Consider the following 27,201-nt stretch of genomic DNA (forward strand, 5'->3'; position numbering starts at 1 on the left):
TTCCTCATTAGCTAATGAGAATTGGATGTGTCGAGCAGTCCTGATCTACATTACAGGCCTGCTCTGCCTCTTATTCACATAGTTCATTCATAAATAAACAAACAAATGCACCGTCAGTATGAAGAGACACTCACCAGCCTTATATGCTGTGTGTAACAGCGGTCACTGTAATGTTACTTCCCACCCGTATTTCAGCAAATCCCGCCCTTCCTTCGCTGGGATTGGCTACTGCTTGTGTAACTAGCCAATCAAACTAGTTCTACTCTTATTATTATTATTATTATTATTATTATTATTAGGTTAACAGTGAGAATGCTGCGCTATCATTGGCAGGTAGTGTCCCGCCCTCCCTGCGCTTGGATTGGCAGATCGTAAGCCCTGCCCTCCCTGCGTTGGGATTAGCTAGCACGGCAGACGGCTCTGACTACTACCTATCTCAGTGTGGGAGGGGCGGGACTTTAGCGTTCGAGAACGGCGCACTGCTTGTGAATACGATCTAACTGACCAATCCGAGCGGAGGAGTGGCGGGGCTTTAGTCCTCTAACGTCACCAGAAGCTCGTACCTGCGCCACACCTGAGCTGGAGCGCGCAGCTTTCCTCTGCGTTGTGCGCATGCGCGGCTCTCTCTCAGCTGCTCCACTGACATGGCGGAGGCAAGGAGGAGAGAGAAGGAGAGTGAAGCTGATCGATGACATTATCTGGACTTTACCGCATCGAAGAAGCACTGCGACGACTCCAGTCGACCCGTAAGGACCTCACGAGTCGCGGCGGGACCCCGTTTGCCGACCCGGACCCTTTTTTCCGTTTATATTCCTGTCAGACTCTTTCTCTACCTGTCTGAGGGGATTTTAAGTTAGCAAGTTTCTCCTTCGCTTTGGCTGCGGAGCCCGAGATACAGTTCCGCTGGTCCGGTAAACGTCGAAAAAACGAGATAAAAGACTAATATTTGTGTGAAATGTGTGGTTAAAAGTTGGCAAATTGTTAGCATTCGGCTAAAGTTGGAGCGGGGCGCGCGGGCGCTCGATGACAGCTCGTTCGTTTGTTCGGTCGCTCGTCGTGAACGCGCGCGCTGAATGACACACAGCAGGTAAAGTGAGGAAAGTGATTAAAGGAACGTGAAATAAAGTAAATAAAGTAAAGTAGAACAGATTGAGAGCACGCCCGTTTTGTTGTGGATGGTTATCGCAGGCGTCTGTTATCGTAACCGGAGCCACAGCCGTTGCAGTTGGGGTCGGGGCACCGGCTGAACAGAACAGGTGCCTCACCTGTTGGAGAGCGTAAGACAGAGAGAGACACACACACACCTGGCCCAACTGAGTCATGGCGAGTGAAGACGGGAGCGCGCAGCTCGCCCCCACCGTCCCCATCAGGGGCATCCGGATGAAATTCGCCGTGCTTTTGGGCCTGGTGCAGGCTGGAGAAGTTTCAAGCCGGGACATCGTGGAGACCGTGTTCAACCTGGTAAGTTAAGCTGATTAAACGAGTTAGTCAGGTACACAAACACACACACTGTGCTGTAGGACTGCACTGAGTGCCCACACACTTATTGGAAACCCCTGCCTTATAGACTACATAAAGTTACTGCTCACTTTATTGTAAATCCCTATCTCGTAGCCCACTGATCTTTACTGGACTCCCCTACTTTGTACTCTACTTACAGTCACTGGCCACTTTGTTCGACACCCATCCTTTGTAAGTTACTGCCTACTTCCACTCACTGGCCACTTTATTGGAAACATCAACCTTGTAACATACTAACCTTCACTGGCCACTTTATTAGCACCCCCTCTTTCGTAGCCTGCAAACATTCACTGGCCATTTTACTGGAAACCCCTACTTTATGGCCAACCTAAGGTTACTAGCCACTTTATTCGCAATGCCACCCTTGTAGCCTGTTAACCTTCACTGGCCACTTTATTGGAAACCCTTACTTTATAGCCTGTTAACTTTAATTGGTGACTTTACCGGAAACCCCTACCTTGTAGCCTGTTAACCTTCCCTGGCCACTTCATTTGAAACCACTTACCTTGTACTTCCACTCACTGGCACCTCCCATACAGGTCCATTATGTAGGTGTACAGTTACAGACTATAGTCCATCTGTTGCTGCCCCATTCTACCCCATTCATCATTGGTCAGTTTTTGACCACAGGACTGCCCTTGTCCAGATATTAATTTTGTGGTGGTCCCTTCACAGCACAGAAGTGACACTGACATGGTTGTTTCTGTGTGGTGCTGGCAGGAGTGTGTTTAAGACACAGCAGTTTTTGTGGAGTTTATACACACGTCGGTGTCACTGCTAGTTTGAGAGAGGAGCTGAACCCAAAAATACACAATGGTGTGAAACAGACCGTTGATCAAAGGCTGGACCAGGGGTCACCAGTCTTGTGGCTGCAGGTTTTCACTCCTCATAAAACTAGTTAATTGTTTAAAGAGTGAGACTGTGATCCTTAATGGATAAGATTGGTGACCCCTGTAGTAGAGGATGGCTAACACAAACTGCCCATCAACAGTCTCTAACTATATATCAGCAAGGTAGAGCTACAAGGCAGGGGTTTCTAAAAAAAGTGGTCCTTAGTTTAGATTGCTGCCCACACTCATTGCAACACCTGCACTTACCACTACATGAGGAAATATATTTTAAGAAGTCTGTGTTTCACGACAGTGTCTTTTTGGCAACGTTCAGCTTTACATTCTCTGTTGTCTCTTCATCTTGAATCTGTGAAACATAGTTGCGAATTCAGGAAACCACTTTTTTTTATCGTAAACCACATTTGTTTGACAGACCTCATACTATGATGAAATGAATCCACAAACCTGCAGTGACTTTTTTCAGAGAAGAGATAGCATTGGGTTAACGTCTGGGTTAGATCTTACAGGTTAGGCCAGTGTGTAAGTATGTGTGAATTGAATTATTAGAGCTTGTTAGAATTGGATTGTTAGAGCTTCTTGGACCTTACAGGTTGATGTAAATTGTATTTTACAGTGTTCAAGTTGGTGTAAAATGTATTTTTACAGCTTGAACTAGTGTGTAGAATGATGTAATTTGTGTTTTGCATTCTATGCTAGTATGTAAGGTTTTGTAAGTTGTATTTTACAGCTCAGGCTACTATATAAATTGGAAGAAGTTGTATTTTACTCCCCGTGACCCAGAAGGATAAGTGGTTTAGAAAGTATGTGTGTGTGTGTGTGTGTGTGTGTATTTTACATTATGTAAACTGGTGTAAGTTGTATTTTACTGCTTATGCTAGTGCGTAAAGTTGGTGTAAGTTGTAATGTCATGGATACCATAAGGTCAAACTGAACGGCTAAGAAACCGAAGAAAACTTTATATATACACTTTCTGTAAAGCCTGAAATTGTTGGATTGGAAAGTGTATTTTAAATTGAAAGTGAGGCCTAGTTGTACTGGAGTATGCTCTTTGCTGTACCACACAGTACTGCAGGAAAAGGTCAAAGTAACAGATGACTAGTATAGGCTTTCGCGCTTTTTTTTTTACAACAAGGAAGTCAGTTGGTGCACAGCAGGAAATGGTTTACAGTGGTTTTTTCTTGCCTCACCTCCGCAAGTGTGTGCAGATACTCACATACACACGTGTTGTTTTACCCATATGTATTATACGTCCCCAAAAATATGATCCTTGTTTATGTTATATATGTAAATACTTACACATATTATACATTCCATATGATCCATATGTATTATATATATATATATATGAATTAGCAATCTCTATAAAAATCTCTATAGTAGTATGTCCCATATTTATTATGTCTATGTGATAACACTATGCCCTAATCTTAAACTCAGCAACCAAAAGGAAATGGTAAGGAGCTCTTTGCAGAGTCAGGACCATTTTGCAGAGGGATTTATCATATTCTTCTCTGTCTTACACACTCTAACTATGTGTACTGTGTTAGAGGTCGGTTGGGATTGATTTGGTTTAGGCCACAGCCATGGCGTCTAAACGACATTGAACCGTCTGTCCTGTGTGTGAATGAGAGCAATAAGGAAGTGAGCAGAGCACGGTGTAATGTACCGGTGCAGCGGAGGCAGGGCTAACCTGCTAAACTGCTTTGTCACTGTGGCAACACAATGGAGGCTCAGAACAGGGGGGGGTTCATCCTCAGCTCACGTATAAAGCTTATTTGCGTTCACAGTGCATGGTAAAATCCTTTAATGTGATAACAGCTCAAATTTTATGATTGCATTTTCTGAAATGTAGATAATTTTATCATATATTTAAAAAAATATTTGAAAAACTCTTTAGTGTATTTTAAATATCTGGCATCTTTTCTTTTTTAAATTTAAACTTTTGTGCTGTTATTATAAATTTTTTTAGAAAATTGACCCATTTATAATTTATTTTAAAATGTAGTCCCCTTTTATCATACATTTTTAAAAATAAGTATCTTGTGGCCTTTATTTTAGTTTTAAAAAATGTATGCTTTTTATTTAGTGTTTTAAAACCAAACATGCATAAACATCAGAAGTAGTTCCACAACCATACAGACATGTTAACAAAACATCTTTTTCTTCATATGTGATGACTTTCATTGTTGAGGATATCAAACAGTATTCTTTTGTGCTCACGTTTACACACACACAGCTGTGCATGTGTGCTGAGTAAAGGATGTGGTTGTAAATTGTCATAACTGTACTGATGGAAATGTACTGCATGCTTGCAGGAAGCTTGCTTTTGAAAACAAAAGAAGTCTTGTCATTGTCTCTGTTGCTGATTTGTACAGAGCATATCTCATGTCAGTAGTGGTGACTCGCTAGCAGGTTGCAGAAATCAGTGGCAGCAGGTTCCACTCTTTACTTGCATATGCCACTCTTTGACATTTACGGCATTTGGCAGACTCTCTTATCCAGAGCGACTTACAGTTTAATCATTTTTACACAGGTAGGGGAAGGTTGTGTTAGGAGTCTTGCCCGAGGACTCTTAGGCTACGTTTACACAGCAAGTAAAAGTGGCCCAAATCCAATCTTTTTCCTCAAATGTGACACAGATGTGTCATCTGTGTGGCAGTGTGAACAGCAAAAATGCATTGAATCTGACCTTTTCAATTCCGATTTGAGACACTTTCATATGTGGTACTGAAATCTGATACGTATCCGATCTGCGGCAGTGCGACTCTGTCTGAACAGCCAGATCGGAATTCATGCGACATTTATTTCAGTACAACTCGACATTCGTCATAATTTCGCGCTGCTGAGACTCATAAACATTTAGGCTGATGTTTCTGTACCGAAAATTAGAAGAGACTAATCCAAACCGCTTCGTGTTCGAAGAGGTTTTGAATGGCCGGAGGAGACCGAGGCTGCAGCGTCAGAGAACAGTTTAAAGAATCCGAGGATGCGAACCAAAGAAGTGGCTGTGGCTGAATAACGTGCCCTTTTTATGGCGAACTCGAACACATTCTGGGTGATGAGAAAATCAGATTTGGGCCAGTTTTACCTGCTGTGTAAACGTAGCCTTAATGGTATAGTTACCCACTACACTGCACCAACCGTGTGTGCCAGCAGCATGTGAAACATAATTTTCTTGGTGGTGAATGCTGCATGCCCTTTCACAGATTTAAATAGAAATGTACTTGTTGGCATATACAGTGCTCACATGTAGTCTTGATGTACATTATTTTAGCTAAAGTACAACTTATTAATCAGTGCTTTGAGTCCAGTTAAGCAAAAGCCAGCTAGAAAATGTTAACCCAATCCCCCATTTTACTGCGAAACAAGTGCTGAACAGACCAGAAGAGCACACAGACAAACAAATAATAACAATACTAACCAACATTTAACTAAGGAAGACATAAAACAAGAATACAATAAATAGAATAAAGAAAAAGAAATAATAAGAAAAAGCCAATGTGAAAGGCGCTGTGGAGATGTGTGATTTTATGGGTGTACATATTTTTATGTTTTGTTGGGCAGAGATCAGATTGAAGAGGATTAATTTCAGGTGAAATGTTGTCCCTGATAGTCACTAACTATTCCCAGCTCCAACTGACTGAGTTTGATGTAAAATAGATGACATTAACAAACAAAAACAAACACAAAATGTAGGAGCAGCGTCATCTTGGTTCAATCCAAATACACAAATACAACTCTCTGATTGCTGCTCCTGGAAAGCACCATCCAACACACATGGCTTACCGTATCTTTAATATTCTAAAACAGTCATCTGGTCCTGGTCGCGAAGAGCTACCTTCCTGCTGAGTTTACTTCCAACCTGTCACAGTAAGCTGCCCTGCCCCTTAGCTGGAGCAGGTGTGGCAAATTGTGGTCGGAACTAGGCTCTGCAGGAACATAGCTCTCCAGAAACAGGGTTAGAGACCACTGGTCTAAAAGATGCTGCTTTAGAAGCCTTGAATTATTGAGTTGAGTTTGTCCAAAAATATTGTCTCATGATAACAAAGAGAGAACAAGAGGCCTGGCTGAACATGACTGTGCAAACTGCGCTCCATGCTTAGACTTACATACATAATGAAAAAAGACGTTGTCCCACTAATGTTTGAGTACTTTTATTTGCTTTACATAAGTTTTCAGTTAATTAGTGGATCATTTAGATTTTCAGTAAGTAAGCCTGGTCGTTATTGTTGGTTCTTTTTACTTTTCTGATGGATACGAAATGAATGATAACTGAATAAATGATAACTTTAACTTTAAAAGAAAAAATAAGCTATATATTGCAGAGTTTTTAAGACTACTTTTAGCACTGAATGTTGACGAAAATCAGCGGCACGTCAAATGTGATTTATGTGCCATGTTTTAAACATGTCTTAAACATTAACTGTTAGGTTAATGATTTAAATGAGATGTGGAAAAAATCAGTAATACATTACTCTCATGATTGCCGTGCTCTGTTCATTATTGCCAATGCCAGTTCAAATCTAGAATCAGCTGACCATTAGATTTATTTGCCAGTTCTAAACATTTGTTTTTGGCTTACATTTTGAGAATTTATATAAAATTACTCTTTGAACTACTATTTGAAAACATCTGCCTTTCAGTGTCAGAAATTTTCAGCAGTGATAATAGTGTCTGTCTTAAGCTGCAGAGATCAGTATTGTGCGATTCATTTTGAAGGTTCAGACAGTTTGTACCCACCAGTGCTAGTTATGAAAGAGCTGTACGTTTGATTAACTGCCTTGCCTAATTTGTGAATGAGAGGGAAATTAGTGCCTGAGCTCATCGCTGTGATTTCTTAGGTAATTTGAACCACGTCCAGTGCATATCTGTGATGGTTATAAATGTCTACATGATGTGTTTAGGGTAATAAAAGCTAATCAGAGGTGATACTTCCATGAGTAAACATGTAGTTTTAATAACCTTTTGCAAATGCTCTCATTCATAGTTGTTTGTTCAGTTTACTAAGTTGATGCCACTTGAGTTTTTAACCTCTTACCCTCGTCTTTCTCTTTTTGGTTGTGTTCTCTTTCTTAATGTCTCTTATCCCAACTTTCTCTCACACTGTCTCTCTCTACTTCTCTCTCCTTCTTTCTCTGTTTCCCTTCAATGACTTGCTAATCTGATTTATTGTAGTGGCCTGACCTTCTCACTGAAAGTGGGCAATTTACAGCGTTTGATGGATGACTCACGCACTCTTGCCTGTGTTCAATGGCAGAATAATTTTTAACAAATTAAAACGCAAATGCTCATGGCAAAGCGCAAATAAGTGGTTGTCTTCTGTTTCCTTTTGTGTTACGCTTCTTTGAGAGGTTGAGGTTTTTTTTTAAAATTTTTTTAAATTAAATTGTGTACTCTTCCTTGTCTCATTACCAGTATTTCATCGAAAGCCAAATGAAAATGCTTTCTAGAGTGATATTTTTTGAGAACCGAATGAAAACAGTTTGTGGAAAGGTATTTATTCGAGGACTAAATTAGAAAACTTTCTAAAGCAATATTTATTGTAGAGCAATGTTTATTTGAGAGCTGAATTTGAGAACTTAATTAACACACTTTCTCGAGCTTGCGCTGTGGCGATAGGATTCATTATCATTATTGTGAAAAATTTAATCACAAGACTAGTATATGAGTATATGATTTCGATTACACAAATTCTTGTTCACAAACCAAATTAAAAAGCTTTTTAGAGCAATCTTAGTTCAAGAACCAAATTTAAACACTTTCCAAAGTGATGTTTGTTTGAGAACTGAATTGAAATTTCTAGAGTGATGTTGAAAAAACAAATTAAAAGGTGCAGAATGACTATATGTTTAATAATGGTAGTAATAATAATAGTAGTAGTAGTAGTAGTAGTAGTAGTAATAATAATAATAATAATAATAATAATAATACTAAAAATAATAATAACAGTAATAACAGTAAGTTAAATTTATTCTTTGTGATGTGAAATCACCTGGTTGGCAGGCCATGGAAAAAGCTGCGATGGGGTTTGCATTTTAAACAAATATTGTTGTTATCATTGTTATTGTCATTAAATTCCATCATTATACTCTTTTCTGATTATATTATGGATATAGTCAGCACTTTTAGAATATTGAACAACTTTATGGATCATAAAAAAGACAGACTTAGACCAATTATAGAGAACCTGTAGACGCTAACAATCAGTGCACAGTAGCAGCAAAAGCTATGTGGTAACAATCTAGCTGGTTGGATGGCAGCTCGTTACATCATCTTGTTTTATTTATTTATTTCTTTTTATATGTTTAAATTTTGTCTTGTTTCTTCTGAAATGGTTTACTTTCATAGTTTTCTAGTCTTTATCAAATGTGACTCTGCTGTTTTGCTGGTGCGTTTTGCTTGTTCCAGCTTGTTCAGTATCATGAAGCATGTCATATATTGTGATGTAATATTTCTGCTGTATCACCCAGCCTTAGCCTGAGCTCATTCAGACGCTCCTGTTCTGCATATCTCTGGAGGTTTGAGGTGATTTAGCAGGAGCACCTGCGTTTAGCCTAAAGCAACAAAGCTCTGCAAACAAAGCCTCTGACCTTTGGCAGTCACTGTGGAAACCATGGGAACAGGTGACTAGTTTTTGTCCCTGGTCGTGTCTCAGGGTAAATGATCCTCCTGACTGAGGAAGAGGCTCTTTTTTTTTCTGCTGTCGTGTTGTGCTACGCCTGTGGGGTTGGTTTACAAACTCACATTCACTGCTTGTCAAAAGTTCTGGCTTTTGCAGCAGTTAAATATTAGTAATTAGACCATTTATTAATTATTTTGACAGTCAGCTGAGTGTTCAGAGTGAAATGGGCCAAACAGTACAAATGGGCTTAACTGAACAATGACGGACCATGCAGAGCCTTTCAAAGACTCCAGACTACTTTACTGGAGGAAGAAAACCAGAAAAGGACTTCATTATAAGGCATGTAATAATACTACAATAAATGAGCGTGTCCATCAGGCTCTGTTTCTTATTGTAAGAGAGTAGTACTGCAATTTAAAATATGTACCATCCCATCAACATGTAAACTGATAACTTATCTCTGATTTATAGAGACGGTAAATTTGACCAACTTTTGGTATTTTTTTGGTTTCCAGTTTTTGGAAACCCACTCTCTTTCTTACAGAATGGAGAAGTAAGTTTCCAATCTGAGACTATAAATTGACTCTTTTATGCGTCTTGATTTTTGACTTCTCTTGGTTAATTAAGGCTTAGCTTTCTTACTCGTCTTCACATTGGATGTTGAATTTGAATGGAGCCAACACACAGTGCACTTACTATGTCTTACGCAGTGCACTTATGTCTCGCGTAGTTTTACCATGTAATAAAGTGCCCACATCATGGAAAACTTAATGCTCCACACTTTTTTGTATCAAACTAGTTTGATATACTATATAAACTTTCTTAAAGTTTTCAAAACATACACAGTCTGTGCAGATCGTATTTAGAAACTAAGCTATAAAAACATTTTGAATTCATGATTTTTGTGATGTCATGAAAATTATTTACATACAGCCTACAGAAGTTTAGCTCCACTGATTCACATTATAAATAGCATTTCAGCCTAAACTGCTTTTTGAATGAGAGCAGCCAATCAAAATGTATGTCATTTAGATGCATAAGTCTTAAAGGCACAATAACAGAAAAGGCCTGTTTAACTGTATGGGGAAAAAGAGAGTTTGGGAAATGAATGTAGTAATGAATTTTGACTGTTTTTAGTATATAATCCCATACGAATGTCATATGTGGATATGTGGAAATTACAAGAGTAATGTAGGTTATGGGCCATTTAATTTCACTGCAGTCCTTTAAACTAAAGAATTACATATAAACCATAAAACTAAAATTCTTTGCCACATTGCATAATGTTGCCTATAATATTAATTTTTCATCATAAATGTTTGGTACTGTTGACATTTTTCAGTTAAAAAAAGTCTTATTATGATGTTTTGTGCATCAATGTTTTGTGAATCTTTTGAGAAAGAATGCAGTCCATCAAGGAATTTGATTATTTTATCCGTGCCTACTGCAGTAATGCACTGGCAACCCAATGGCCCTACAATACACTGTCTTTATCTCAGCCTGACACACGTGGTGGATATAGTGAGTTAATTGGACTGAAATGCAAACAAGCACAAGTTAAGCTTAATTTCTTTCTTGTTTTTTCTTTATTTGGTTTAGTGAATAGCCACACATCTCTCTGGGTTAATGAATATTTAATGGCTGCGTCCAGTGTTGAATTACCACAGCAGAAAGATAGCGACAGCATCTGGTGACTGACACCGGTAGGCCTCGACTACCAAATTTGTGATTAGATAACACTTGCTTTTAGCTGATGGTCAGTTTGGTCAGCTTTGTGTTTGGTTTGTGCTTCCTTTATAATGACCATTGCTCTAGTTATATAGAGTGATGGTGATAGATAGATGTACTTGAATGATCCCTGAAGGCGAAATTTGGGTGCTACAGCAGCAAAATCCATATGTACACGATAATTACACATTATTATGCGACATTACACATACGTAATAGATATCAAGTGCACAAAAGCTGTCATACAGTACTAAAGGAAGAATGACCATGTAGATCATATGATCATTATCAAGCTTTATAGAGCACTTTGTAAATGAAACAATAACATTATAGAGCATTATAAAGCGCTTTTCAAATTAAACAATAACATATAGCCATAAAGAGCACTTTTTAAATGAAACAATAATATTACAAATCACTTTTTAAATGAAATGATAGAAGCCATATCGCCCCCACAACTTCCTGTTTTGTATTACAATCTGTCAGAATCACTGTGTGGATCATATGAACATTATAGAGCACTTTTTAAATGAAACAATGGAAGCCTGTATTTTATTTCCCTCTGTATCTGTCTTTCTAGGTATCAGCACTGGCTTTTGTTTCTGAGGGTAGTTTGCACTCTATTTGTACTAGCTAGGATAATTTCTCTGAGTGGACAACAATGTAAGCCATATTGCCCCCTACACTTCCTATAGTGTATTACAATGAGTGACTGTGTGGATTATATGAATATTATAGAGCATTTTCAAACAAAACAAAAGAAGTCATATCATCCCTCTACACTTTCTGTAACACTCTATCAGAATGAACATTAACACAAACATTAGAGTGCAATGTGGACTGCTTTTGTTTTTGAGTAAAAAATGGGCATCAGTGGATCAAATTTTCTATAATTGTTGTTATTGACGCATTAACTTTGTTGACTATTTGTTAAAGCAGTTGTGCTGATTTCCACTTTCTTCTAAATTACTCTGTAAGGGACATGTATTTTTATCTGAGGCTGCTATTGAGATCTTCTCTGATCTGAATGTCGGGAAAAGTGTCCCTTTGATTGTTTTTTATTTGTTTTGTGCAGGTGTGTGGTGTGTAAGCTGAGGGTGTGTCTGTGAGGTGGGTTGTCAGTGGAGAAATGATGAGAGCCAAAGTGGAGCATCTCTGGTTTCCTTAAATAGAAACATCAGATCTGTCCTCTTACACTGTAACACACACACACTCTTACCCCTCCTCTCCGTCCCTCGGCACACACTCCTGGAATAAAAGAGCCCTCTAATCTGACAGAGAAATGAAATTCTATCCTCTGTTAATTGTCAGCCACCAGTCTGTTTTACTGCAGCTTTCACTGCCGATGCTGTTTACGTGGAGAGATGCAAAGCAAGCTGAGCTGATAAGCTTTAAAGGTGTCAGTACGACCACCTATGGTCAAAAACATGGCAGATATCACAGTAGTGTGTTCAAGAAAGTGAAATCAATGGTTGAATATGCAAAGCAATACTCTTTCCACTGTCCACAGTATGCCACTGATGATTAGTAGGGCTGTCACTACCGAATATATTAGTCATCGACTAATCTGCTGATTATTTTGATTAAAATTTGTGTAATCAGAGTTTTTAAAATAGGCCACCTAAAAAGAGAAGAGTAAAATAGGTAACAATTGGAGTAGACTTTACTAAACAATGACCAACTTTGCAGAGTCTTTCAAACATTCCAAAGTACATTCCTAAAGAATTCAGGCTTGAAGATGCTGTTGTTTTTAGCTATAGCATGCCTTTGTCCATTCATTTATATATACATCAATCAGGCATAACATTCTGACCACTTCCTTGTTTCTATGCTCATTGTCCATTTTATCAGCTCCACTTACTATATAGGTGCAATTTGTAGTTCTACAATTACAGACTGTAGTCCATCTGTTTCTCTGCATGCTTTGTTAGCCCCTTTTTACCCTGTTCTTCAGTGGTCAGGACCACCATGGACCCTCACAGAGCAGGTACTATTTGGGTGGTGGATCATTCTCAGCACTACAGTAACACTGACGTGGTGATGGTGTGTTAGTGTGTGTTGTGCTGGTACGAGTGGATCAGACACAGCAGTGCTGCTGGAGTTTTTAGTCCACTCACTGTCCACTCTATTAGACACTCCTACCTTGTTAGTCCACCTTATAGATATAAAGTCAGAGACGATAGCTCATCTACTGCTGCACAGTTTGTGTTGGTCATCCTCTAGTCCTTCATCAGTGGTCACAGGACGCTGCCCACAGCGGTGGGTGGACTATTCTCAGTCCAGCAGTGACACTGAGGTGTTAGTCAGAAACACGAGAAATTCGATGCAGCAGTTAATTGGTGCAGCATTTATATTTTGGTGCCTGTACAGTTGGCGGAAGGTAACTGCTGCTCCATCTAAGGTGGAAAATTTGGACAAAAACTGTCGAAGTTAAATTCAGCCTTGTACAAATTAACATTTTTGCTGGGCCTGCATGAATAGTGTTATAGAGCAATATAGACAGATTTATGTAGTTTTGTTTTACCAACATTGCTCAATAAAAATATTTCACATTTTCTTTGGTTCTTAAAAAGGATTCTTATTTAAAGGTAAAGGGACACTTCCCAATGTAACTCCCAGAATAATAAGCCTTCGTTAACCTACAAAATTATGCTTACTTAAGCAATGGTTTTATTTGAAAGTGTATATACCGAAACAGTCAGAAATCAATCATACCATAATAAACATTTTTGACCTTACTGCCCTCTGCTACATACAGTACACAAGAAGGCAGGTTTTAACTGTTAAACACTTAAAGATTTATTTGGCAGAAATTGTCAGCTAATATTTTGGCTGAAGGTGTGTTTTGTGCTGTTCTCTTCACAGTATTTGGGCTTTAATATCTGTGTTTGTGTGTGTGTATCTCTGTTGTGTATTTTTTCTTTCTCAAAGCTGAGGATGAAAGACAGAGCTTTTCTCTCTTTCTCCCAGCTGAATTTATCCGGGTAATAAAATTCTAGGAAATATTTGCTGAGAGGCTGCAGCACTCTTCATTCCAGCATGTTTTCTGTAAAGAAACATCACTTTGCTTCACCGATGGGCACGAATGGTTCAGGGGCGATGTGTCCAAGGGAAATGACAACTAGAAGCACGGTCAGCACAAGACCGTTCAAGTGTCTGAAGTCAAATTTCACTGACGTTGCATTATCAGCTCTGGTTTAATATGTTGTGCGGTATTTATTTTCAGATAAGGCCTTTTAAAGGCCACCTTCTGCACAGGGATTAAATCTGAGTTCAGATCTTAACAGTAGTCGCTGGTTTTCATGGAGCTGTTTCTCATTTATTACTCTAATAGGCCTCTAGCTGTAGTCATCAGATATCATTAGTTAATCGAAATACAGTGTCACTGACAGGTGTGTTCCCCTTTTGACTCTTGTTGCCCTTGGCAGTGTTCATTTGGTGCGTGGATCTAGATTTTTTGTGAAGCTGTGTTACATCTGTTGCAAACAAGCACTGCATAAATAAATCTTAAATTGAGCAGCTCACTGTGCTACCCTTTGAAAGCAGCTTTATACCGTTGTAGTACTAATAGCTCTTACACAGACAGACAAACTTAAGATCATCTGAATAGCTAATCTGAGGCTCCTTTCTCAAGTAACTTGTTTCTGCACAACTGCTTCTTTGATAACTGCATAGTATTATTACCTGCTCTACCTGGTTAAACCAGAAAAATTAAACATCCTTTCTGGTCAGAAATTTGTAAGCTAACATTCTTGGTATGGTTTGGTCATTTTTGGTGTGGTTTAATGAATTGCTTGTTTTCAGCCTCTATTATGGCTAAAGCTTACCATGTAAAGTAGCCTAAAGGCTAGTGTAACTGTAGTTATGTGTTGACTTTTATAATAACCAAGGTAAACAAGATAAAAATCTTTTAAAAACCTATTCTTGTTTGTGAGGGAAGCTATGGGGGTTCAGACTGCCATGCAGGTTCACATTGACTGTTGCACTAAAACTTGTGCTGCTTTTAGAGAATTACTAATACTAAACTGAATAACTGAACCGTTTCTGAACACTGTTTCTGAGTATTAATAAACTTGCAGTTATGTTTTGATCTCGCACTGCAACAAAAGTCCCTAGTTATTAAAAGATATTGATGTGGGTTTTTCCTGGCAACGTTGTTTACTTAAAGAGAAATTGCTCTTTAATGCTCTATAACAGTGGTCTAACTACCAGCCTGCAGCCTGCTTCATATGGCGTGTCACATTGACAGTTTATCCATAAGTCTCACCTGCAAGCCTTTCTTTCCCCTTTTTTTGCAGCTAAACATTTACATCTGATGGGTAGATTAGCTTCGTCCTCCAGGCACTGTGGCTAGTAACCAAACAAAAGCTTTGTAAAGTCATCCTAGACCAGGGTGCACAACTCTGGTCCAGGAGGGCAGGTATCCAGCACAGTTTGGAGGTTTTTACTCAAATGGGAAAGTAATCCAGTGTATTTGAGCAGGTAAACCACTAAACTGTTCTGGACCCTCCAGGATCTGATTTGTGCACTCCTGTCTTAGACAGATGATTATGATGTTAAAAACAGGCACAGAGCGCATGTCATCAGCAATATTTTTGCTATCATCAGTTAAACAGCTAGTCGTCAGTGTCAGCCGGTGTTATCAGCCAACTGGTATAGGGGTTGTGCTCTACATACTAATGCTGGGCAATATGTCATCTACACTAATAAACCATGATGTTGATGAACAGTGATATTGCTTTTTTTTCAGCGATATATTGATATATAATGTATTAATAGACATAGATAGTGATAGTCTTCATGGTTTAAAAGGCATCTTAGGACAAATGTGGGGTAATATTAAATTACTGAATTATAAAATATTGCTGAACACTATAACAGATTATGGCCCAATATGAACTTCTCTGCTGGCACCAGTCTTCTTAGCTTTCACTTTCTTTTTGTCAGTAATGCCCACTCCGTCTTTAACTCCTAGAAGCACGCTGTGGTTTTGTATTAATTATTTCTGTTGCATAGTTCACACAGTTAAGAAATTCGGTCTAAACTTTTAATCCATACCACATTTGTGTTTGTAAGTAGGAGAGGAGGTATGTTAGGTGCACTTTTCATGCAGGCAGCTCAAAGTACTTTACAGACAAGTGATAACGCTTCACAGTAATATAAGAAATTATGAGTACTAATGTAAACTCATAGAAAAGTGACAGATCAAATTAAAAAGATAAATACCAAGAAGTGTACAATTTTAATTAAACACTACGTTAAAGAGATGGGTTTTTGAATGTTTCTTAAAAGTGTGCACTGAGGTTGACTGTCTAATAAAAGGTGGAATTGAGTTCCACAGTTAAAAGCATAATAACTGAAAAAGGCCTCTCAATGTTTTCTGTATTTTACGGAAGGTGTTTGCAGAAGGCCAGTATCTGCAGATCTAAGATCATGTGCTGGAACATAAACAGACAGACATTCTGTGATGTATGTGGGTGCTAGGTCACTTAGAGCCTTAGAAACTAGTAGAAGTGCTTTAAAATGTATCCCTAAAGATACAGCTAGCCAGTGCAGTTCTTTGAAAATGGGATTGATATGATTTCTCGTTTTTGTCTTTGTCAGGGTGTGTGCTGACACATTTTGTACAAACAGCAAAGGCCCTTAAACTGAACCTTGTGGGACTCCACAAGAAATATTACTTTTTTGATGAATGACTTCCCAGTGAAACCATGAACTGTCTATTAACTAAATATGATTTAAACCTTTGTAAAACTGTACCTGAGAGGCCGACCCAGTATTCAAGACGGTAGATTAGAATCTTGTGATCAACAGTATCAAAAGCTGTGCCAAGATTTAATGAAAACATATTGTTGTGTGTACAGTCTTGCTTTGTGGAAAACCAAAGCACAGTGTTATGTCTTAAAATGGAACACATTTAGCATTTGTTTTTTACACTGTGCATGTAAAATAAGTATATCTACTTTTGTACCAGATGGTCATGTGCACAAATGATTAGTATTGTTATTTCCTATTTTTGTTCCTATTGTTTGTATTAGAGATGAAAATGCTAATAGTTTTGGTTAGTTAACCAAATAAAGCATGTTCTTCAGGTTCCTATGTATACACACTCCTACAAGCTGTCAAATTGATCGTACAGATATGCCAAAGATGAAACCGATGAATAACAAAACTGCTGGTGAAATTTGCCTGTGCTCATTTTGTGATCACATCTGACTGTACACAGCATTAATTAAGGACCATTATGTTGTAAGTCAGGAAACACTTGACCAGCCTTGTGTATCTTTTAAGACACAGACAATCAATAGTTGACACAGACATCTGCTAGCCAGGTGATAAGTCATTGACAAGCTCTGCAGTTAAAAATAAAAAGTAAAAATATAAAGGAAATAACGAAAACTGAACAAAAAAGATAAACAATTCCCATAGTGAGATGCGCTGAATCATTTCCTAAAGCATCACAATTGAACAAAATAATTGTGAGGTAATAGTTATTGTGGGGTAATGGTATCTCTGACAATAACTCTGGACTAGTATTTAGTGCCAGTAGATTTTAATATATATATGTGTGAGTGTTGCCCTGTAAATGGGTCAGATACTCTGTGACTCTGAGTCTCTGTGTGATCTTACCTACTGTCCCCCATGTCACCTGCATTAGCGTTTAGTGCTTAGTTTATCAGTTCTGACACACTGCCTCCTCTGCAGAAATCACACAGCCTCCTCACCTTCAGCAGCCACTTCTAATTTCACTCTTACTGTGTCCACGGGGGCAGATCACAGGGACTTTTACCACCGGCTGGGCTGGTACCAGTGTCTCTTACTACAAAAGTCAACTCTACGTCCACTTAAAGGGGCTTTTTTTGTGCATGTTTATATTTGTATTAGTGCAGTTATACTGTTATATCTGCCTGAATGACTCTGCGGATTATGTGAACATTATAATGTGTAATATGTATGTAATAAGTAATACGTATATAGTAATGATGATGGTGATGATGATGATGATGATGATGATGGTGATACATAATATAACACTTTATTAATTTTGAGTCGATGTAATAGCAGCATATATACTATACATTAAGTAAATATGGTCCATGTGTTGACTTCTTAATCTCGTTTGATCTCCTCCTCTTTACTTATTAGTAACATGACTTCTAAATACTGTTGTTGCATTATAAAGCTAAAATTGTGTATATTTTATTTAGCTTATGTTAGGGACTTCCTTTTTAAAACATAACAACGCAAATACAAAAATATCACACAGTTTATCGTTGTTATGACTTAAACAAACAAGTAAGAAATCTTGATGTGAAATGCATTCTGAATGTGTCTAAATGCTTGCACAGAAACTATTGTCCCCAATGCACCCAACAATAAAGGCAACATGAAGCTTCTTTAATACAGTGATAGGAAACACAACAGAAAACTCCACTGACCAACATGGACATGCACACTCACCAACTGCTCTGGAGATTTTAATCAGTTAAAGTCTATAGACACAAATACGACAAATGGATCACCAGCCAGACGTTGGTTTTATATTGTTGATTGTTACAGTTCTAACCGTCAGTCAGGCACTTCAACGTCCTGTTGCAGGAAAACAGCTTCATCTTGTCCACTTAGGTAGTTAGTGGCAGTTTTAGAGTTACAGAGTCAGTCAGTGCTGTGGGTGTGGGCCACACAACTCCTCACTAAAAGTATTGATCTGAATCAGATGCATGTTTGATTGGTTTGCAGGTTTTATTTTCTGTAAAATGCAACTCGAGGATGTGCTTAAAGAGGAGGTGATGGAGGCGGGGACCATCACCTCATTTACCCTCTGACGTTCCTGTTCAGAATATGTTTGAATATTACTGTCTGTATATATATGATGAAGCCATAAGAGAAGGAGTTATTACCTTAGTAAGGCAGCTTGAAAGAGTTTTTTTTCATATTTTTGCATAATTCGGAGTGGTTTAATGTGAAAATGAATTTTTCTTTTTTCTACTTCTTCTAAATATTTCTTTATAAATTAGTGGTTAAGATGTAAACAAAGTCATTCAGTGTGGTCTGATGTGAAATGTTTCATTCTAGAGACTCTATTTTTCTACCATGAATGATAAACTTTTTTGAAAATACTTTTTAGGTCAAAATCTTCTCAAAACTATCGTTAAACAAATGTCTCAGACATCTGGCAGTGTATTCTTAACCACTTCATGTAATAACTTTCTGTGAGGGAGCTTTTAGAGGTGGATGTCTTGTTGCTATCACCACCACTTTGAACAAGTCTGACTTGGTAAATTTCTTTAGAACATCATTTGACACCAAACCTCTTTTAATAACTCCATATGCTTTGGGCCAAATGAGTAATGCTTTAGCTATGCTTTAGATATAACATCTTAACCATTTAATTATGGTGAAATGTAAAAAAGAGAACTTTAACACAGACTGCAGTGCAATTTAAAAACAAATCTCACTTAACAATATTATACACATATTTGACATAGATACAAATAGTAAACCTTTAAGCGAGGATGTGTAATGGAGCATGTAGGGTTGTGTTTACGCCTTCCTGTTTCCTGGAGCTACAGCATCAACACCCTCCCCCCCAGCCTCTACGCGGGATCTTTGACCTGTTTTTCCTGACGTTCTTCTCTTCTCCCAGTGGTTATGAGGGTCTCTGTCCTCCCTGTAGAGCAACATAAGATCTTTTACATGCCAGGGGGAGAGTTAATGTTTGGCATATATTAAAATAGTATATAAAAAATCAAATATGAAAAATCTAATTACCCCAGTCTGCCCTTCCTTTTACCCAAATCTAGTTTGCTTCTTTAGTTTTAGCTCTGGAGCTATGAAGCTAAAGTTGCTAAAAAGTAATGGAAACCTATACCCACCAATTAGCATCGGGTTAGCATAAGGACACTAGAACGCTTCTGTTTCCCCTCATACTGCCTGAGGGGCCGCCTGACTCGGTCAGCTGCAACAGACGAGGCTGTGGTTCCGAAACAAGTCGTAGACCAGCTGGTACTGAAGCATGAATGACTAGTATTTTCCAAACTCCAACAGTGTCTGGTGGTCAGAGGGGCAAGTATATGGTACACATGTATCAGACAAATTGCTGAGAAATTTGACAAAACAAATATTGGCTCCTTATTCGAATTTTCCATTCCACCTTAAATGGTGCAGCAGCATAAGTAAAATTCAAGTGTTGAAATATTGCAGTACACAATATTGTGGCAAATGCCATTCGTTTTTTTGTCCTTGAATATAGTAACATGTTCATTTTATTGTTTCTGTGGACAGTGTGAATGGGTGGTGTTAAACTGCTGCAGACAAAATTAACATATATATGTAAATATGTTAAAACTGTGACATCCCAACCATAATAAATTCAAAACAGGCTGTTTTTTGTAGCCTTATATATAAATACATATATGGCTGTGAACCGGACAATCTCCTCTGAAAGCTCACTCACAGAAAGTTATTTCATGAAATGGTTATGAATGCACTGCCTGGTATCTGAAACATTGTTTTGTGATAGTTTTGAGAAGGTTTTGGCCTGAAGCATATTTTAAAAATCTGTTATTAGTGGAGGGGTAGCTGCGGCGCACTGTGAGGCAAAATAGTCCACAAAGAATTCTTTTTTTTTCCCCAGATATATCTTTATTTTACCATCTTCAGCATTACTCAGAAGACAGGTGTAAGTTCACTGGTGGTTTTGGAAAGCAAATAAAATGGCTATATTTGTGTTGTAGACATTGTGACCCCTGGTTCCTATCACCACCACTGTAAAGACATTTGAGTCTCTACAATTAACCATTTCACAACATCTTCTAAACCGCTTATCCTTCTGGGTCAAGGGTGGGAGTTGGAGTCTGTTCCAGCAGTCATTGGGTAGAAGGCAGGATACACCCTGGACAGGTCGCCAGTCCATCGCAGGGCAGACAGATAGGCATGTACATTCACACACATTCTGGTGTGGAATATCATTGTTAAAAATCAAGCTTCAGCATTCTTCATTATGCATCTCAGCACCGTATGTTCAGCTATTGTGTAACTGCTGAAGTAAGAACAAGTTGCTTAGGAACTTTTACCTGGGTTCACCCAGCATGCTTTTGATGACATAGCAACGGAAGCTAAAATGATAGATTAGCGTCTCTCCTGTGCTTAGGAAACAGGCCTAATAACACACCAGCATGCTTTTACTTTAAAGACCCATTGCGCTTAAACTCCTCTCAGAAATTGTGTTGTGACTGGTAATATTATAGACTTATATTTGTGTCAAATGTGCACTATAGTGCAAAGTTCACGTTTCTCCATTGAAAATGGGCTTTCTCAGTAACTCTGAAAAAAAGTGAATCGTAACGGCTTGGTTTGGTTAAACTTGAACCTATCACAACCCAGCTTACTCAGATATGCTATTGAGAGGAACACAGTGTGGTGACGCAAAACTACAGCATGGCTACAGAGCAAGAACTTAACGTTTGAGATGTTAAGATTGTGCTGTTAGCTAAAAGAGATAAAAGGAGGTGGTAATTATTATTCATTTTGATGGAGTCAAATATATGTTCCACATTTATCTAATAAGCTTTAAAACTCTAAATGAGCAATTTGCCTGCTAAGCTAGGAATAGCATAACCAGCTTCACTGTGCTTTCCTGGCAAAGTTCGTCATTTAGCAATTGTGCCATTTATGGTTTAACGCTTATTAGATAATGAATTGAAAAACTTGCTTGTTTATTTTCTGGTTAATAATTGGTAACTCGTGCTAATTTTATTGCTTGTCAGCTACATTCATCTAGTATCTCTAATGTGAAACTAAAGAAGAACACTTCAGACACCAAACAGGTCTTGGCTGATCGACTGTATTTGGAGTTATACAGTCAGGATCCTTTAAAAATCTTTTGAACGATTCAACCCCAAACGTCATTAGTTTGTAGAACGCTAGTAAGATGCAGTGAGGAAGTCTTGCTGTGGTGGCATTCAGAACACACATACACACACTCAGAAAGCAGAGAGCCAAGTCAACTCTCTCCAAGATGTGACGTGGAAAAAAACAAGACTTGTTTTGTCAGGATTTCCTGTGATCAGTAATGTGTTGGCATTAGGCGCTGATATTTCTGTGGCTGAATATTTACGCTCTTTTGTTTCAGAGACATAATGCTGTGTTGTGCGCTTAGAAATGCAATGTTAACCTGGCTGTCCAAATGTTATTATTTCAATAAACTTCAAATTCTAACTTGATAATTTGAATTATAGTCATGTATTTGAGTATCTGTGAACGTGTGGAAGTTGTGCGCAGATGGTCATGTAGGTGTTTGCCAGCATACTTAAACATAATGTAAACTTGTAGACTAGGGGTCAGCGTCCAAACCAGAACAGGAAATTCTGGCGTTTTTGCCGTTTTCTCTCTTTGTCCAAGAATTAATCCTTGCTTTATTGTGTTGTAACGATGGGTCATATAAATTTTTATAACATCGCACCTCTTCTACCGGCTGATGTGCTGTGCTGGTTCTGGTCAGGTTGAAAATTGTTTGGGTCTCGGCCAATTGGACAGACACACAGCTCTGCAGATTTGCGCAATGCATTCTTGAGGGTTTGAAGGTGTGCACGTCGTGGCCTCAGCAAGCCTTTGTGAACTATGCTTATGTATAACCTTTTTCCCTGAACCTGGACGCAGATACTTTTATCGATTTGTATAAATCAGCCTTTAACAGAAATTAAGATGCACATTATTGAAATTTCAGCTGCTCCCTAGTGATGGAATGGAAATCAACTCTGAAATTTTAAATTAATTTGATCATCAATCCCTGTAACTCTGTTATCAGATGAACTAGGACACTGTTGTCTCTCTGTTTGTGAAATGTCGGGTTTCATTTTTAAGCTAAACCAAAAAATCCTATTAAAATATCCCCTCTAATACTTAAGCACACAAATGTGGTATGGATTGAAATTTTCAGTTTTCAATTATTCAGTAAGGAATCTATACACAGTTACAGCATAATTTTGTTATTGCTGGTAAGAACTATGACTTCTAAGTGTTACTTATGTGTAATTGTACAGCTTTGTAGTGCTCATTACATCTGTGAAATCACGTTTATGAAAGAGGCAGTCAGTATCTGGCCAGTTTGTAGTGTCAAATCAGTGTGTAGTAAAGGTGAAAATAATTTGTTTGTCTGTAATCTCTATTCTAACTTTAGAATGCAGCTGCCACTGGCAGAAGTGCTTGGCTGATTCGTTTTGCTGTCTTTATCTGACCTGTTTCAGAGCAGACTTGGTGGTTTGCCACGGTGGTGTGTTGGGCGCTTTGTTCTGTGGAGTTGCGTACTCAAGTTTTTCACAATCGCTGTAACTCACTGTCTTATCAGGGGAGAATTTACATTGGTACATTTCCCTTAGACTGCAGTCAGTGTTAATGTTTTCAGTTGCTGATTTCACTTAAAGTGACAATTTAGCGTATTCTCACGTATGTAAAGATAATGTTAGTGCTGTGGCATATGAGTCAAAGATCAGCCAGCATCTTCTGTAAGGGTCTTAAAGGAAGGGTCTTAAGCCAGTTTATTTAGCCATTTTTGAGTATAGGAGGTCTTAATAAGTTTCATGAGTTTTGCTCCATGCATAACAGTATAATGTTGTATAATACTGGAGGGGAAACATACAAGGAAAGCACAACACTCTGATTAGTGTAGACACAGGGTCAGTGAACCTTGTGTTAAATCTTCCTCTGGTATAATCCAGAAACATCTGATTCTGCAGAATTAGGTTCATTCAGTGCTGGAGGATGTAGGAGAAGAAGACCCGTCTATTGCTGCTATGAATACAAAGCTCTGAAATATACATGGTTTGCTTAGCTGTGCTAGCTAGCTAGCTGACTGCATGAATATTAAAGCTAGCTAATGTTAGCAAGGTAATTATCCAACTCGTGAAAACATAGTAAGATCATTCATGTTGAGCTCCAAAACAGCGTGGACCTCCTCCAGACTGTTTTCTTCTGCAGAGTTTGAATGTTATTTATACCCACACACACACGGACACACTGCACAATGACCCCCATTATACCCATCAGACTCTGCTATGCAAAGCTGCCCCACTAAACTGCCATACCAAACACAATAGGCTGCTTCACTTAGATAGTTATCCTCTACCTTGAGTTGGATTAAAGTGATAGTTCAGCCAAAAATGAGATGAAAGATTAATCAGGTTTATATCAAAATCACAATTTGAGTGCAATTTTCAGATCGCAAGAGCAGTAAATTTTATTTGATCCTATGTTATTCACAGATGTCTTAAGATTTGTCTTAAGATGTTTTAAAGTAGACCTTGTTAAATGGCATTTTGGCAGTTTGGCAGTTCTGGTCTTCCTGGCCAAAACAGCCTGGAGCTCACAGAAATGAATCACACTTCAATTACAGACACTACATTAGTTACTACACTAGCACTACACTACACTAACACATCAGACCTTGCTTTTTATTTCAAATTACATAAAGTGTTTAAAGAACATGAATAATAATGTTATTTGTAATAATAATAAGTAATGCGCTACATTGAAAGGAACAGGTGACTGGCTATTTAGCAGGGTGAGTCACATAGACATTTTGATCAGAAACAGCACAAGTACACTTACCTGCCTCACCTTATTTACCTCATGAACCTGCAGCACAGATGAGACACAATTGAAATAATAAATTGCCTGACTGTGAATCATGTTTGGAGCAAAATTCTGCTGATTCAATCTTGGCTGATTCCCATCATGCATCCCTAGTGTCTGATGTTTTGCTTCTGACGCTATGAGACTAATGTAGTAATGGAATCTTATATCCTACCAAATCTCGTAGTGCTAACTGCAAGTCTAAAAGACTTGATTGTGTGTTTTCTGATATTATATAAAACACTGTTATGTACATGGACATAGACTAAATTACATTAGCATAGCTAAAAATAATATCAGCCACCCAGAAGCCTGAATACTTTAGGCCATGTTTACAGTGTCAGAAACCACATAATAAAGTCTATTAGAGATTTACTTAATGACTCCATATGGTTTGAGACAAGCATGTGGTGATTTAGGTGCTAAATTATCACATGCTAACTGCTAATAAATGCTGACTCTATCAATTTTAGCTACATTGGCCTCTTAGCTTCAGTGCTAAACTAAAGAACCAAACTACAGGCACCAAACATGTCTTGGCTGATTGATTTTGGGTTAAGGGGGGAATTGTTGTGATGTCGTTATGCTGTAGAATTTTAAGCTCAGCAAAGAAACAGCTCAAATCTCTTTCCTTTTTCTGTGAACCGTCCTGATGAGGGTCACTTCCTCTTTTCTGCTCTCCGCTTCCTGTCCGACAGCCAGTTTAGCGTGTGCTCTAAAGGCAGGGGGTGATTACTCTGCAGGATGTTTGGCTGGGGTGGGGTGATCCTGAGGATAAAGATTCTGCTCCAGCTGATAAAAAGTGGACGCTGAGAAATGGCTGTTCAGACTGAAGATTTAAAGAGCTGAAGGGATTTTCCACCCATTGGGAAACAGACAGTAGTTGCAGACATGCAGTTGGTCTGTGTTCTTTGAGCACTGATGATATCCATGACATCCTGAGAAAAGCATATTTTCACGTAATGTATCAGAGTCACAATAAATATTGCCATATTGCCTGATCTCCCCCTTCATCTCTTCATATTATATAGCATGCATTAACTTCACAGAAGCTGCCTTGGAGAGTCGGGATTTTTTTGTTGTTCAAGACAGAGAAATCGGTTTTTGGTGCTCTTCTATACATTTGATTTATGTCATCATGCCAAAAGCATTATAACATGATAAAAAAACAAAAAACCATAACTAAGACACCTCTAATTTTCTTCTTTTTTGCCAGTTCTTCTTTCAGTCCTTCTTTTAATGCATACTCTACTTTTGTCACTGTGCCAAAAATAAACTTTTTTGTCTCTATTTTTTCAATTTTTATTTCTTTGATATCGCTAGCTCACTTGATTACTTAATATAATTCTTTATTTGCCAAGTAGTTCTAAAAAGTAGATTTAACTTTATATGCTTTGGCAATGTTGTTCCTGAGACAGTCATGCCAGTAAAGCTTCTCTGAATTTAAATGTAATTAAAGGTGATGGCTACATTTTATGCATCATTAAAAAATGTGTAATGTCATATTCTGCCATATCACCCACTGCACAGCACAATGCGGTGCAGTGAGAGCGCTGATCAACGTCAAGCTCAGGTTCATTTTAACACTCAACTTGTATCTACATTATTTTTCATATAAGCACTGTGTTTCAAGATTATGGCTGAAATATCCAGTTGTAAAAGAGAACCTATTTTGCTCATTTTCATTGTGCATAATAAAATTTTTGGGGTCTACTAAAGTACATTTACATGCTTTAATGTTCCAAAAACTCATTATTTTTCTTATACTGTACATCTCTATTCACCCTCTGTCTGAAATGCTCTGATAGAGCTCCTGTCTTTTTAAGCCCCCTCGTCCAGATTAGCCCAATGTGCTTTGGTTGGTCAGCTCGCCCACTTGGTTCTGATTGGTTGAGCGCCATCCTGCTACAAATTCCACTCCTACACCACTACAGTGGCATCGGTTCTGCTGTATCATTTTGAGCCACGCTCCGATCCTGAAAGTCAGGTAGAACAAGTTGGTAGACCCGATCCAAGTGTTCCAAGCTTACCAGTAGGTGGGCAATAAGGATTTTGTTACAAGTTTGTGTCATCTTGTAACAAAGGAAAAGTGCTGGAATTCCAACAACGAGGTGTTTCGGGCAGCTGAGAAAAGTAGTTTCTGAGAGAGTTAATCTGGCGTGTCCTTTGGGCAAAAAGCTACATAACACACTAAAGGAAAGGGAAAAATCTGAAAAGCATAATAGGTCCCCTTGAAGGGAAGTGTCCTTGATTACTGTTTTATTTTTTATTTTTATTTTTTATTTATTTATTTTTTTTTAATTTTTACCCGATTTTTCTCCCCAATTTAGTCATCTCCAATTCCACCCGCTAGTTAGGACTCCCCCAAGCACACGATGCTATCAACGCTAGGAGGGCGAAAGCTAACACAGGCTTCCTCCGAGACCTGTGAAGCCAACCACCGCTTCTTTTCGAGCTGCCGCTCACGCAACGTCACTGGACAGCCGAACGCGCTCGGAGGAAAGCGCCAACCGCCAGATCTGTTACGTCAGCTAACAGACGCCTGCGCTGACTAGCATCGCGCTGAGTGATGGGGGGAGAAGGAGGGGCCATCCCACCCACCCAGAGAGAGCGAGGCCAATTGTGCTCTCTTGGACTCCCGGCTACGGATGGCTGTAGCATCACCAGGGATCGAACTCGCGACTGTTTTTAACGAAGTCCGAGAAAACGTGCTTATCTGGTAAAAAAGCCCAGTTATTGTTGCACATAAAATACAACCAGATGAAAAATGCTAACAAACTCTCTCTTACTGGTTTAAACTTTATTTTATCTTTTATAGCTTTATATATTCTGCCTTTACTGGAGCAG

At 38.5% G+C, this 27,201-nt stretch overlaps 1 protein-coding gene across 2 annotated transcripts in view; it reads left to right on the plus strand.

The window, feature by feature from the left end:
• The first annotated feature begins 591 nt into the window (after positions 1–591).
• The window catches only part of lrba (LPS responsive beige-like anchor protein), a 346,257-nt gene continuing 319,647 nt past the window's right edge, over positions 592–27,201 (plus strand). For both annotated transcript variants that reach the window (XM_036583833.1, XM_036583835.1), the window contains exon 1: positions 592–1,461. In XM_036583833.1, the coding sequence (XP_036439726.1) occupies positions 1,321–1,461 (141 nt within the window). In that variant the 5' untranslated portion in view covers positions 592–1,320. The remainder of the gene's footprint in view (positions 1,462–27,201) is intronic.

The sequence above is a fragment of the Colossoma macropomum genome, unplaced genomic scaffold, assembly GCF_904425465.1.
Source record: "Colossoma macropomum unplaced genomic scaffold, Colossoma_macropomum, whole genome shotgun sequence".
NCBI classification, from domain to species: Eukaryota; Metazoa; Chordata; class Actinopteri; order Characiformes; family Serrasalmidae; genus Colossoma; species Colossoma macropomum.